Raw genomic sequence first — 15,384 nt, 5'->3', positions numbered from 1 at the left:
CGGCCTCAAGCCCCCAGCAGGGGCCGACCCCCTCCTGCGGCCTGCGAGGCCCCACAGCCCCAGGCCTCGCGGCGGGGTTTGGGGGCGCGGTGGCAGGGAGCGCTCCCAGGTGCCAGCCCGTCCTGGCGCCTCCGGGACCCGGGGCCACGGGCACCCAGGGCCCTGCAGAGAGAAGGGCTGCGGGCTGGTGGCTGCCCGGGCATCGCCGTGCCGCCTCCAGGAGCACAGACCCGGGGTGAGCCGCTGCCCGCGGCACGAGGGAGGGCAGGCGCCCCGGGGAGGGGAGAAGGGCATGGATGTGCCCTCCCCTCCCCTCCCCTCCCCTCCCGGGCTTTGCATCACCTTCGGCTTTTCTGCCAGGGCGCCCTGGGCAAAGGCGACCACGAAACAAGGGGGTGGCATCTCCAGCCCTTGGCTGGACAGTTACGCCAGAGCAGCCCACTCCAGCCTCCCATGCCCAGGTCCGGCAGAGAGCCACGGCCTGACCTCCCACTGGGACATACCCGGGGTCCCCCCCACCCTCGCGCTGGAAACGAGCTGTCACTCAGCATCTGCCCGGCGCGATCTTCCATCAGAGGCAGCTGTGTGCGGCCAGCCGGAGGCGAGGATAACGATGACACTGGGCCAGGGCGCCTTGTCTGCGACTAGCCCCGGGGGACCCCAGTCCCGGGGCATCCATCCCCACGAAAAGCTCTCCAATGTGGTGGCTGCAAAAGGCCCTCGCGCCGCCATGCCCTGCCCCTCCGGGGTCCAGGCATGTTTATGGGACGAGTGGAGGACTGAAGCCTCCGGCCAGAGCCCGCCACCGGGCAGCAAACCGCAGAGGCGCAGCGCTGGGCTCCAGCCGTTTCACCTGGACTCCCTCCAGTCTGCCCCGGGTCAGGAGCGAGCAGGGCTAGCCACTGCACTGCCCTGCTCAGCCGCGGGACGCCCGGCCTGGCCAACGTGAAACAGCAGGACCCCAGCAATAGGTGCATTAGAAACTATGCTACCACCCCTGGTCTTCTCCATCCAGCCCACGTCCTCTCCCTCCGCAGGTCCCAGCTCAGCTGCGCGGAGCCCGGCGCTCTCCGCCGCGGCACCCATCTTGCTTAGCACCCATCATGCTGGCCGGCGCTTTCTTCCCCCTCCCTTTTTTTCTTTCTTTCTTTCAATTTTAAATTTTTATTGCGTTCTTTTTCAAGAATACAGAGGAACAAATGCCCTTATCAGCAATTCTCACAACGTATAAAGAGCCGCTTTTATCTCGCTGCCTTTGCTAATCTAGTGTGAGCCAATGCTTGTTAATTTTTTAATTTTCCTAGTGAATGCATTTGTGGCTTTGTCGGCGCTTGCCTATATGTCCGCAAAGGTCTCGCGCATGCGCGCGGAGGCGGGAGGTATAGGCAGCGACGCAGTCCCGAGTTCAGGCCGTTCGACGCTTCCCACTTTCAGGCCCCTGTTTTCGGTCTCTTCAGCCCTTGGCCCCAGGGCTGCTTGGGGACAGACTGAGTTTGCAGGTTCGGCTCAAGCAGTTCAGCTATGTCGACGAGCAAGGTCGGGGGGAAACACGCCACTAAAACTCCTCTGAACCGTATCACCGAGCGCCCAGGCCTTGAAATACACCCTGTTGCCTTTTGCTCGTGGGGTGAGCGGCCAGACAGGAGCACAGGGGCAGAAAGAGGACAAGAACCGGAGACCAAAATCCCCACCCCCGCAGCTGACGAGCTCTAAGTCTCAGCTACACATCGCTCCCCTCTCTACTGATCCGACCCCCGGGATAACAACCTACTTCTGCTACCAGTGGCTCAATCAGCAGAGGCACGTGGTGTGGAGCTAACAGTCCAAAAACCCTGCTGTCTACCCAAGATGGGTACACAGCATCGGAAATGCCACCCAAAAGCCTCCCTTAGTAGAACAACGAGGACTCAGTGGTCAGACGGGCCCCAATTAGGCTGCTCTATGACTGTCTTTTTTCCCATGACTTCCCCTGCAGGGATGGAGATGACTCAGGGACGGTCCTGCCGGAAGGGACAGGGCAGAGGCCTGCAGCGAGGCACGGGAAGACGAGGAGCAGCAGAGATTGATGACAACTGGGGGAGGACCCCAAGTCCCCATTTGCACCCCCAGACCGAGGGCTCTACATCTCCAAGCCAAGGGGAGCTGTGAACACTGCCTCTGGCCTGGCAGAGCCGGCTGTTCCCGCTGCCCGGTGCCCTCCCACGCAAGCAGCAGCCTTGCAAGCCGGGCTCTGTCTCCCTGCGAGGAAGAGCGTCTGCCCTGGAGCGGCTCAGGGTGAGGCCTGGATTCCCCAGGGCCCTGCCTCTTGGAAGCAGCCGCTTGGTTCACAGCCATCAGGCAGCTCCTTCTCCTACCCCGGAAAGTCCCTGGCTGCATGAGGCCTCCCCCCTGCCCTGGGGCACAGCCCTGAGCTGCCCCTCTCCCCTTTCCTCCATGTGGAGGCTGCTCCCTTGCTGCAATCTTCACTGGTCCTTGGCGCGAAAGCAAACCCCAGCTCTCCGAGCTGCCAAGGGTTTAATCATCCTCAAGCCCGGGCTGTTCCAGCCAGGAAGGCCAAGCTGGGAAGCAACAGAGAGACCAAGGGCAGGGCTGAAAGAGGCCTCCTGCTCGCCGGATAGGGGCCACTAGCCTCCAGGGCTCTGGGAAGGACGCCCTGGCGCAAGGATCTCCCTGCAGGGCGAGGCAAGGGGTGAGCTGTCCACAGGAGCTGAAGGCAGCCCTGGACATTGCAGCAAGGGGTGTGTGTGCATGCCTATGTGTGTACACGTGCGCGTGGGCAGGGGGGCGGGCTGCCCTTGGGCTGGAATAACCTCACCGAGCCTCCCGGCTGGCATGCACGCCCTTTGCCTTGCAGCAAGCTCCCTCACCCCGGGCTGCCGTCGCAGCCCACCCCCGGCCCCTGCTTGGGCCCAGGCGGGGAGAGGAGATGCCCGCACGGCGGCCCCTGGGCGGAGAAAGCGAGCGCCCTGCCGTGGCTGCGCCAGATGAAATGTGGCAGGCGTGTAACGAGCCATTAGTCAATGTCACCTTTGCCCGGCAGCCGATGGCAGGGTAATAAATGCGGGGACGGTTCCAGGCCGCGGCTCCCGGCTCGCCCCCGCCTCCCCCTCCCGCCTGGCTGGGAACAGCTTGCAAATGGCGAAGGGCTCTCCCTGCCCCATCGCCCCCGTGCCGAGAGCTCAGCAAGGGGTCAGTCCGGCTCGCCCCCCGGCCCTGTCCCTCAACTCTTCCCTCCCGCCTCCGGGATGCGAGCGCCGGGCGGCTCGGAGCGAGCAACGTGCAGCCCCCGGCAGGGTGGGGACCACGTCACGGCAGAGTCCCTCCCTGCATGCACACGCGGCGCTGGCATGGAAACCGGCCTGCCTGGCACGCTCCCCAGGCAGCGCTGCCTGCTGCACCTGCGGCTGCCCCGGCGTCTCGTCCTCCGAGTCCCCCATGCCAGCTGCCGGAGCGGGTGGCCACCTCCACATCAAAGGAGCCCGGGCTCCGCCGGGAACACAGCTCCCACGCAGGCTCCTCCTGGAAGCCGCATGACGCCTCCCCGAAGAATGCTGCCCCTCCGGACCGACGAGGCGGCTGGCTCCGGGAAGCCAGACGGACCTCGTGCCATGCCCCACGCCTCCTGGTACCCATCGCTGGCTCTGGCGTGCGTGGATGGGGCGGGGGTGAGGACCTCCCGCTCTCATCCTCCTGTGACCGCTCACGCGGGATAAGGAGCCCGAACAGCTGGGAGAGTCTGAGAAGTCGGGGGGTCTGGGCTGCGCTGAGACCACCCACTCCACCGCCACCTGTTTTTCACAACCTCTCTCCCACTGCAACGAGTTTCGCCCGTGCTCTGCCCCAACCCTTGGTGCTCAGACAATAGTGAGGGAAGCCGGTCATGAGCAGCCAGGCCAGACCACCCGCCCGGGACCCCTCCCCGGGGCTGGCAGCTGTCTGCTCCACGCCGGCGAAGACAAGACACGCAGCGCTTGCACCGGCGCTGTCAGGGCCCCGGGGAGGCCGAGGTGCCCGCGGAGGGGAGCGCGTCGGCTGGGGACCTGTGTCCAGAAAGAGCTCCCAGTATGAATGCAAAGGCCCTCCGACCTAATCCACAGCAGCCTCCATCACCAGAGGGACCGGACCAGGGGCTGATTATAGCTCTGAGCTTCCCTCCAGCTTCCTCAGCTGGCAGGCAAGGGCTGGAAGGGGTTATGTGCCCCCATCGCTTCATATGACTCAAACCTGACATGCCTGCCAAGCCAGGCCAGGCCGGGGGAAAAGCAGTGCCCTTGCCCCAGCACCACTGGCACAGACAGCAAGACCCCAGTATCCCATCCCAGAGCCCCCCACGTCCTACTCCCAGACGGCAAATCCGGCACCTACTTGTAGCTCCTGGGTCGGCGCCGTCCACATCCAAACCCGTCCGCTGGCTGCGGTCGGAGCCGACGTCCTGGGCAGCTCCGTTCCCCGCTCCCGGGCTCTCGCCGGCGCCCACCCCGCGCTGCCTGGGCTCGCCGGCCACGGCCTTGAGGGCAGGTGTCTCGAAAGAGGAGGACGAGGCCTGCAACAAAAGCAGAAGCACAGGGATTCAGAGCCTTTCTCCGCACGGCTTCTCCAGGCTCCATCCCTCTGCCCCGAGGCCCGCTGCTACCAGCCTGGAGCAAGCCGGTTCCTCCGATGGGGGCCGGGGGTGCCAGGGCAGGGAGGCACGAGCTGCTTTTGTTGTCTTCCTGGCCGGCCGCACGTGGCAGCCGAGGGGAGCTGCGCGGTGCTCGCCTGCCAGCCAGCGCCGCGGCTCTCCGGGGCGACGGCTGCCTGCGAGCGCTCCCAGCCAGGCCCAGACAAGAAAGGCTTTGGGGAGAGGGGGGCGGAGGGAGGGCATGAATCAAAGCAGCATCACTCTGCAGCAGCCGGCTGATTAGGCTGCAGCTGATTGCTCCCCAGCCAGGCTTTCCTCGAGATCAGAGGCTCAGGGGCGCTGTGCAGACCGGAGGGGGCAGCCAGCTTGGAGCTGGGTCGGTACCCCGCTGCACCCCGGCTCTCACGTCCTGCCTCTGGCAGTGAGGATGTCTGCGGTCCCCGAGCAGCTCCCTCCCAGGCCTGCTGACAGCTCATGAAGGAGCCTGTTAGGACTGGCATCCTCTCCCTGCATGGGCACTGGGGTCCATCCCCTCCTCCCGGGCAGCCCCAGCGTGGCCACATGCACCCTCTCCGGATGCACCCCTGCTCCTCGCCCCATCCACCAGCCACACACCGCTGGGCTCCAGATCCCCAAGCAGGAGGCTCAAAGCCCTTCAAAATGCCTCCGTCACCTATTATTACACTTGAGTGGCAACATTTCTGCATGCGCTCGGGTTGGCGGTATCATCTCCCTGACCCTAAATCCTCCCTGCTAAGCCTCCGCTGCCTGCCAGCGCCCCTGGCCATGCCTCACGCGGCTCCTAATCCCGGCTGGCTCGGCGCTGCTCCATGCCCTTGTTTGTTGTGCCTGTCACCCTCCCAGTTTATGCGCATCGAAGAAAACAGCTTGTGCTCCCGTCAGCTCGGTTTATCTTTAATAAAGCAACAGCCACCAAAGCAATGCGGGCCTGGCCACGGCGCTGCACAGGCAGGCAAGGTGGTGGCTCTGGGGTTTTATTCACCGTCACAGCCCTACAGCTGAGGTTCAGGATCCCTGTCAGCCCATGACCCTAATCCAGCCCTTTCCATGGTGATGCGCTTCACTGACCGGCTGGCAGCCGGAGCACATGGGCTTCCTTAGGTCACAGCAGTGAGCTGGCGAAGGTAGCGGGCACCACGGTGCAGTTGGGGAAGCTCCCAGGGACAATCCTGCTTGCACCAGGAGTGGGTGAATCCAGCCCATCGCTCACTGGGCATGCAACAAATGCTGGCTTCCCGCCACACTGGCTTCGTGAGAGCCCTCTCCTCCGACTCCGGGGGAGTTTTGATGAGGCGAGAGGCAACCTGCATGGGACTTGAACTCAGGACCCGCCGACCGACACAGGGAGGGCACCTTGAGCCCCCCACGGCTGCGACTCTAAAAAAAAGGGGCAAGCAGCAGTCTGCATAGCCTCAGGGAGGGAGGGTGCTTGCAAAACGCAGCCTCAGAAAATGCAACCTGCAAAGCCCTGGGTAGGGGATGCGGCTGTGGCCGTGATCCCCTGCCCCAGCCCTGCCCGGGGATGTCTCCCGCCCACCCCCACAGCGCCCGTGTCTCAGGCCAGGGAATGTGCAGCCGGCGTGATGTGCCAGGTGAGCACCCTGGAGACGGCACTCCTCCGGGTCTATAAATAACAGCCCAGACAGCCGTGGCATGCGCTGCCTGGACCAGCACGCCTCACGCCTGCCCTGCCAGGCAGGGGCCACCACTGGGGCAGGAGGGAAACCCACGGAGCATGGCTGGGGGTGGCATTTGTGCCTGCCTCAGTGGAGGAGGGTGCGATGGGGTCTGCAGGACACGTGGGCTAGGGCTGAGACCCAGCCAAATAAATCATCACGCAGGCCAGCACTGAAGACAGCCTGGCAGGCTTCCAGGCCCACAGCGGCGCAGATCCCAAACCACGGAGGGGCTCCTAAGCTAACACAACATCCCCTTGGGAGACCGCCCATCTGTAATGGGTGGGACTGTCCTGGAATGGGAACATCAAGTCCCAGCCCCGGGGATCATGACTCCAGGAAAGCGTTTGAATCGCGCAGAAATCTAGGTTTGGGAAGGGGCAGGGCTCCCCTTGCAAGCTGCTTGGGGTTGGGGGGAGTGGGACGCAGGGGGTGCCACGTGCGTGCATGCACCTGCACACATACACATGGCTGGGAATACAGCCAGGCAGTGTAGAGAGCAGCTCCTTGCAGGTAAGTTTATGGGGGTGAGTGGGGGGGGCAGATACCCCCCAGATTTGTGCACAGGGCGGGGGCAGACGCAGGCTGCCTGCTGCAGCCTCAAGGCTACCCACCCTGCTGTCCTCCCTCACCAGCAGAGATAGGAGGCGGTAGGCAAGTATCCCACCTTTCCATTTTGAAAAGGTGGTCACCGTACTCCCCCCATAGCCTCCTCCAGGCTGGCTTTCCACAGTCATCTCGGGGTGCAGGCCACGCCGCCCATCCTATGGCCGCCTGCCTTCAGCCAACGCAACCACGGGGGGCCGGGGCCCTAAGCTCTGCAAGGTATGGTGGGGGCCCTGGCACGGCTCCCTCCTGAGACAGGGTGGATGGACAGGCGGACAGAGAACTGTGTTTCGATGGCATTTCCCAGAGACAGGCGGGAGACGCTGGGGTCTCTGGTGCTAGCCAGCCCCCGCCGCGCCATCATCATGTTACCCACCAGAGCCAGCCCCGCCAGGCTGAAGACAAGCTCTTTGTGCTCTCCTCTGCCCTGCTGAATGGCGGGTGGCGGAGGCTTTGCTTGCCTATTCAGTGTCTCCCAGGAGATGGCGGAGCCTGCTCCCCGCCGGCCCCAGGGTCAGGATGCTGGCGGGTGCCAGGAACATCACGCCTTTCCTCCCTGGGGAGCAGAGGGCAGAGGCTGCTTGTGCCCAGCCCAGCCCTCCTGCCTGGCCACTGGAGCCGGGCACTGCATGGCACAGATGCACCTGCCGGATACCCCCAGGAGCACTTCTGGGGGGGACCGAGGGGACCCACTACTCCTCCCCTCCAACCCTAGGAGCTGTCTGGGGCTTGAGAGAGGACCAATTTGTGCATCCAGGGCAAGGCAGCTCTGGGGTGTGCCCGCTGATCAGGTGTCACCCCCCGGAGCCCCCAGGCCGAGTTAATCGCTAACCCGGGCGGCATGCAGCAGGGCTCGGAGCCCAGTCACAGGGCGTCACTGAGCCGTGTCACATGCTGGTGGTGCAAAGGGCATCGGGCCATCACTTATCAGTGTGGGAGACGTGACCCTCTCTCCAGGCCACACCATTTGCTCCACCCTAGAGACAGCTGCGCCCCAGTGCCAGGCGAAAACATCGCCTCCTTCCTAGCGAAGCAGGGCGGCATCTGCTGGGCTGGGCTCGGGGAGTGGTGCGAGGCCTTATTAATTATTATTATCATTATTCCCAACGAGGTAACGCTCGCTGCATCAGGCAACAGGCAATCAGGGAGCAATTAAAGGGATATTAGATGCTGGATCAGGTATTAATTAAACGCCACTGCTTGCCGTGATTGGCAGCAGCTCCTCCAGCCTGTGCTGACGAAGGTGTCTTTGGTAATTAGGCTGTTACCAGCAGCCCGGGCCAGTGCTGTCATGGCTGGGGCAGCTCTGCACAGACGCAGTTGTGCAGAGATGCTCAGCTGGCACCAGCCTTGGGGCTTCTCTTGAACACGCCCCATGCAGCCAAAGCCAAGGGAGCCCCCATGGCCCTTCCTCACCCTCCACAGGTGGGAGGCAGGTTAGGATGAACCAGGCCCCAGCTCCAGTGCATCAACCCTGCCTGGGTTTTCCCTCCCGCCGTGCACCGGGAAGGCCGCCAGCCATTGACAAAGTGCTCTCCAAAGCCCCAGATTGCTCTGCTGCCAGCTTTGTCCCGGCGCCAGGGGGAAAGCGGGCCGGATCTAGGAGTCACGAGCTCTTTGCCCTGAACAATCAACCTCCTTGGAGCAGGGGGGACAGGTGGGCTGGGAAAGCACCAAGCAGGCAACCCCAACCTGGCCGTGTGCCCGAGCGATTGCCGGAGGGCATCACTGGGTGGGGTGGCACGGGGGTCTTCCAAAAGGGCCCAGAAAGTGGGAAAGCTCCAGGTGGGAGCCACGGGCCAGACAGACTGCAGTGCATGCCCACGCACCCATGGGCTCCAGCTGCCTCCACCGTCCACGCCGCCCAATGACCTCCTTGCTCCTCACTGCCCATCCATCCCTCCACCTGCTGCTACAGGCACAGCCAGAGCCTGCCAACACCCCCCCATGTACATGCCCCCCAACTCAGACCTGGGAGACATGCCATGTGTCCCCTCCTGGCACAGCAGAGCAGCCTGCAGAGGCTCCCAGCACAGCGCAGACCATGGCAAAGCCCCCTGCCACTGCGGGGAGAAGAGCACAACAGGGACCGGGGCACCTGCCACGGGGACCCAGAGTCACAAAGCAACCAGAGACCAGGCCACAAGGCACAAGAAACACCCACGCACACAAGGGTGCGTGGCCAGGGGGCAGCCGTGGCAGGGGCGCATGGCCCGGCCCGCTCGGTTGCCCCGTACTGTCTGTCAGCATATCATTCCCGGCTACACAGATAAGGAATAATTGATGTAAAGCAGCCATCTGTTAGTGAGCACAGAGTATCAGCTCAATTAGGAGGGATCTGTCCAGCCGAATAAACCATCTCTCCATCCCCTCCGAAGGGGAGGGCCCCGTGCTCTGGCCATGTCCTCAAAGACTCACAACCGATTAGGGGCAGGCCGAGTGATTTGGGCACTAACTTGTTAATGAGCGCCCCGAGGTGCTGGCACAGGGAGGGAGGGGGCACAGGGAAAGCTGGGGGGGGGGGACCTCAGACGTGCCACTGATGCAGGAGGCGCTGACGCTCAACAGATGCCGCGCGGGTGACCCAGGCAGGCGGGCTGCGACGGGCTAATGGCGAAGGTGCTCCAGCCAGACCCTGAGCCTGGAGCTGGGGCAGGATGGAGCAGGCAAAGACGGGGCAGCCCACGAAGGTGGCTAACAGGGCCAGGGCTGGAGCTAGCAGTGCTAGCATGGCTGATTGCAGCCCCCCTAGGAGCCAGGAGATGTGGGGCTCATGGTTGGCCGCCCTGCAGGTCCCAGTGCCGCTCCGTGCCTCAGTTTCCCCACATGCAACATGAAGATCGTTCCCCCCCCTCCGCCATCCCAGCCACAAGGAGCCAGGGCTGTTGCCCCACTGTTGCTCCAGGCAGTGGGTCAGGAGGCAGAAAAGATGGGCTCATCCAGCAGGAGGAGAAGCAACCAATCAGAACAATCCCTTACCCCCAACAGCCAATCAGGAGAGCACCCAGCCCCCCACAGCCAATCCACGTCCTTAGCTTTTCGGGAGTCGGGAAAACGTTAGGCAGCGCTGGAAGGGGATTGGCTAGGGGGCAGCCAATGATGGGCCAGTTCCCGCGGGAGCCCCTAGGGGGCAGGTGCTGGCACGACCTTGCCCGGCGCAGGTGGACGCGGTGTTATTAATGTGGAAAGAATTGAGCTGTCAGGCAGGCCGCGCGCGTTAGCGTGTCCTGACAGTGCATTAGCCCCACGGCCGCCGGCCCATTCACACGTCTCCGTCTCCGCCTGGGGTATTACGAGGAAAAATACGACAGCGTAACTGCACGGAGACCCTCCGGGGCGACAAAAGTTGGGGGAAAAGGCAGCTCTCATTGCAGCCGATACAAACCAGACCTTGCCGAGCAGGTGATGCTGCCCGGGTGGAAGCAATCATCCCAGTGCACAAAACCGCACGGCTGCCCCATGGCCTCCCTGCTGTCATGGCCCGAGGCGGCAGGGCAGCTGGCACTGCCCTTTCCCCACCCCAGGGTCTGCTTTCCAGCCCTCCTGGGGGGGTTGGCTGTGCCCAGCCTGACCCCCTGCCTCATCTGCACCCCACTGTGTCCCTGCTGCAATCCTCTGGCTCCATCACACCCCCACCACCAGCATCAGGCTGCGGGCACCAAAGCAGGGCACAGGGCCCCTAGGCATGCAGGAGGGAAGGGTGTGCAGGGGGCACCTCCAGCAGGAGTGGCCCAGGCAGGGCTGGGGCTGCTGTGGCTTTGGGCTGGATGACGAGTCCCTGGAACAGCAGGGCAAGCAACGCCTGGCCTCTCCCGGCACCAGAAACGGGGTGCACCAAGACAATGCCCAGCTGAGCGGGGCTCTGACCTGCACGGCTCTGAGCCCCACTGCAAGGCTGTGAAGTCCTGACCCGACTGTCCCCTCTCTAGAATGGGCCCAGCCCAGTGCCTGGCACCAGGGGCCACTTTGAAGCTGCCTCCAGGTGAGCCCCTGGAAATGCAAGTCAGGAAGCTGCCAGCCCCGGCCCCCTGGGCATGAGCCAGACACTGGGGACATCCTGGCTGCAGCCTTCCCCCCTTCCCCAGCTCCAAGGAGGAGGGCGGGCAGTGCAGTAATCAGCTCTGAATAGCTCCTGCCCCAGGGGGGAGGCTGGGAGCTGGGGCTGCCCATTGATATGCAAAAGAGCCGGGACCCAGCAGCTGGCGCCCGGTACCCTGCCCTGCCTCCGGGCACCCAGGCCAGACATCCCACAGCCTGCTGGCTCCTCAAAGGGCACAAATCCTCTCCCCACGCCATCCGCTGGGGGAGTCTCACAGTCCAGACCTGGACGCTGCATGTGCGTTCGTGAATGCGCGGCACATGGAAAAGCCCTCGGGTGTGCCAGGAGCACTGGTGACCACTGCCGAACCCGAGCATTTCTGCTTTGGCCTGTGTGTTAGCAGCTGCCCCGGCACACATACCCCCTTGCCAGGCGGCGAGGCACACAGGGGTACGCCCAGGCTTGAAGGCAGAGCTGAACCTGGCACGCAGCGTGGGGTGGGGGGATGTGCATGTGCATCTCTGCCCCCAGCTTGAAGGAATCTCAATGGTTTGCCCGTGTGTCATGCACCCTACACAGCTAAGAGCTGGTGGGGAGTCTCGGGGGACATACGCCTCTGGGGGCAGGACACAGGATCCAGCCCTCAGTGATACACAACCCAAGAGAAATGCCGGGGCGGGGGGTGCACAGCATAAGGCCCACTTGCTAACTCCTGGAGCAAGCAGCCTGGCTGTCTCATGCACCCCATGGCCCGTCCTGGCTCTCCATCTCTGCCCAACGTGCCATGGGCTTTCAGATGTGCTCCCAGACCCACTGACCAAAGTCTGGGCAGGAGTCACACTGCCCACAGGCCAGGAGACGGGGACAGCAGGTGCTCACTATGACCATACCTGCCACCAAACCCCCCCCTCCCCCAATCCTCCTGGAACTGCCCCCCTCATGCCCCTCCGATAACAACCGCACCGGGTGCTTCAGACCTTCCCCACCATGAACAGCATCCCTGGGCCTATGTCTTGGCAGGCTGGTGCGTGCTCCAGGGGCACGTCTACACATGTGCTTTAAAGTGCAGTAGACTATTTTAATGCGCATGAAGGCATCACGCAAAAACTGTGCCATTACACTAACGTGCAGTAAAACAGTCTACTGCACATTAAGCATCACTAAAAAAATGTGCAAATGCCTAATACCTCACACTGGAGGTACTACATTTAATGCGCATTAAAAAAGTGCATGAATGCACATGTAGACACGCCCCAGGGGCACAGCCTCTTGGAAGAAGTGGGACGGAAGAGGAGCAGAGCAAGGGCCCCAGGCACGTTGGCGCAGGCAGGCTCAGTCCGTGATTTCGGAGGCCCTTCTGCCCCAGCCCCTGTTGCAGAGAGACGTTTCCTCTCCCCCTGACCCCGAGGCCATGCTGACCACAACAAGGCTTTTGCAGTGTTTACATCTGAAGCCAGCAGCCTCCTGCCAGCTCCCTTTGTCAGTGAAGCCGCTCACGCTGGGCCTTTATTGCTATGAGTCCTCAACCTCCCGCCACAATGACCGCCACGGGGCAGGGGCAGGGGCAGGGAACCCTGCTCCCTCGTTAGGCCACACATCTGCAGCCATGCTAGGCCCCCTCCACAGCTCTCTCTGGGAGCAGAGCATGGCAGGGCTAGTGTGCCCTGGTATCCTTGCCGGAGGAGCAGGCCCTTTGAGGTCCAGCGAGAGCAAAGCAGGCTCCTTTTTCCCCGCCGGGAGCAAAGGCAGGCGGGGAAGACTGAGGCCTGTGGGTCAAGGCTCTGCCCACACTTGATGCCGACAGGCGCCGTGGAGCATAATCCCCCTGGACAGCAGGCATGGCCGGGCTGACAGGCTGCGAGGGCAAGGACAGCCTGGCACGCCACGGTCCCCGCAGGGGAAGCGTTTTGAGGGTTATTCTAGGCAGCCGGACGGATGCATCCCCCCGCAGCAGCCCCCGTCGGCGCGCGCCTGGCTGCCGGATTGAAGTCTCTCCGGCGTGTTTGCTTTCCAGAAAGTCAGAGCCTGCAATTACCGAGCTGAGAACCCATAATTAAAAACACGGCAACAGCAGCCCGAAGACAAGCGTGTTAACCCTTTGGGGGGGGCGGGGAGGACGGTGCCAGGCACCTACACGTTCTCCTCGGCGAGCGGAGGCAGAGCGCTAAAGGGTTAATGGGAACCGTGGGCCCAACCCTGGCTGTCCCCGGCCATCCCTGTCATCTTGCACCAAACCCACTCCCTGGGGTGGACCCTCTCCAGACACAAGAGTGACCACCCTCTCGGACCACCCTCCTCGGACAGTCTGGCTCAGAGCCCCATCCTTCCCGCAGGACCTTCCTTAGGGGGGTCCCAATCTGCCCTACCCCGCCCAGGCCTCAGAGCCCTTCAATGCCAGGACATGAGCTCCCCAGAGCCAAGATCATGCTCTGCTCCCACCCTGGCCTGGTGACACTGCCAGCCCCCACATCCACACTGCCCATGACCCTTCAGAGCCAGGTGAAGGCAGAGACCCACATGCCTGATGCCTGTGGATCCCCCGTTGGCAGGACGGGGGGGTGGCATGCGTGCCGGCTGGCCCATGTGCAGCGCCGGCGTGGGCAGGCCGGCGCTGCGGGAGCCCAAGCCGCTTGTCACCGGGCGGGTGGTGGTGATTACTCATCCTGGAACAGCTCAGTAATTATGTGTGAGGCAAGATCCCACACAATATGTTGGCACTTCTCTCCCAGCTGCCCCCAGACAACCGGAGGTTACGCACCCCTGCCCGCGGGCAGGGCCGGGTGAGGAGGAAGCCCGACGGTGTCCTGCTATGGGCCCAAGACAGCCCAGCCCCGGGGTGGGGGCAGCAGGGCAGGGCCCGAGCAGGGAGAGCCGCGGCCAGCCCCGTTCCATGAGGAGGGCTCAAGAGGCATGGGCTGTGGCACCTGCTCCTGGCGGGGTGCCCCGTACCCAGCTCCACCCCCCCCACCCCATATCAGCCTGACACCCCCTTCTTCCCCCAGCCAGCAATGGAGACAGCGAGTCACTCCCTGCTCTAACCACTGCGCTGCACAGCTGACACCTGTATCCCTACCACATGTTCCTATGCACGTCAGTGCATATGCGTGTCAGAGTATGTACACACACATGTACACACACACGTGTCTACATTTTCCTAAGCAGTAGGATTGTGTGTCAGAGTGGGTTTGTGCACATACACACACACACCTGCGTGCATACTCCTATGCATGTAGTAACGTGTGTCAGAGTGGGTGTGCATGCACACACACACACCTACATGCCTGCATGTTCTTATACATGTATGAAGGTCTGTCAGAGTGCATACACACACACATGCTTGCATATTCCTAAGCATGCAGGAATGCATGTCAGAACAGGTTTGTGCACATGCTCACACACCTGCCTGCATATTCCTATGCATGCAGAAATGCATGCCAAAGCGGGTGTGCACACGCACATACATAAATGTGCCTGCAGGTTCCTATACATCAATGAATGTGTATCACAGGGTGTGCACACACACGCCTGCATGTTCCTATGCATGTCATAATGTGTTAGAGCAGTTACACACACAAGCACATACACAGACACATACATACATATACATGCCTGCATGTTCTTACACATGTATGAATGTGTGTCAGTGAATGCACACACACATATGCCAAAATGTTCCTAAACATGTAGAAATGTGTGTCAGAGTGGGCTTGGGCACACACTGACATACCTGCCTGCACGTTGCTATGGATGTAGAAATGTGTGTCAGAGTGGGCTTGGGCACACACTGACATACCTGCCTGCACGTTGCTATGGATGTAGAAATGTGTGTCAGAGTGGGCTTGGGCACACACTCACATACCTGCCTGCACGTTGCTATGCATGTAGAAATGTGTGCCAGAATGGGAGCACACACGTGCATACATACATATATGCCTGCACGTTCCTATACGTGCATGAATGTGCGTCAGAGTGGGTGCACACATACACACACACACAAACACATGCCTTCGTGTTCTTATGCACGTAGGAATCCATGTCAGAGTGGATGCATGCACGCGCATGCGCGCACACACACACACACACACGCCTGCATGTTCCTATGCATATAGGAATGCATGTCAGAGAAAGTGCGCAGGTACACCTGCACATCTGCATGCTCATGTGCATATATGCACACGCCAGAGTGGGTGCACATGGCCATATATCCATTGCTTCACACACAGGGAGGTCTTCCATGGATGCCTGGCCTGAAGACAGGACAACGGGTTGGTTGGATTGCCGATCTCTGCCACGCTAGAAACTCCCAGGGTGCTGGCGCGTCATGGCGGGTGCAGACAGACGGGCGATACCAGCACGAACCGGTGCCGCTGCATACGGCTGGCTCCAGCGTTCCTAGTTCCTCCAAGGGCTCCTAGACCAGC

At 62.3% G+C, this 15,384-nt stretch overlaps 1 protein-coding gene across 1 annotated transcript in view; it reads right to left on the bottom strand.

The window, feature by feature from the left end:
- The window catches only part of GSE1 (Gse1 coiled-coil protein), a 264,182-nt gene that overhangs the window by 183,427 nt on the left and 65,371 nt on the right, over positions 1 to 15,384 (bottom strand). Inside the window, exon 2 of the mRNA XM_019505436.1 lies at positions 4,366 to 4,543. Within this exon, the coding sequence (XP_019360981.1) occupies positions 4,366 to 4,543 (178 nt within the window). The remainder of the gene's footprint in view (positions 1 to 4,365; positions 4,544 to 15,384) is intronic.

Source organism: Gavialis gangeticus, unplaced genomic scaffold (genome assembly GCF_001723915.1).
Source record: "Gavialis gangeticus isolate Ggan-Ray unplaced genomic scaffold, GavGan_comp1, whole genome shotgun sequence".
NCBI lineage: Eukaryota > Metazoa > Chordata > Crocodylia > Gavialidae > Gavialis > Gavialis gangeticus.
Note: the sequence above shows the minus strand (reverse complement) of the source record. Positions and strands in the feature narration are given on the sequence as shown.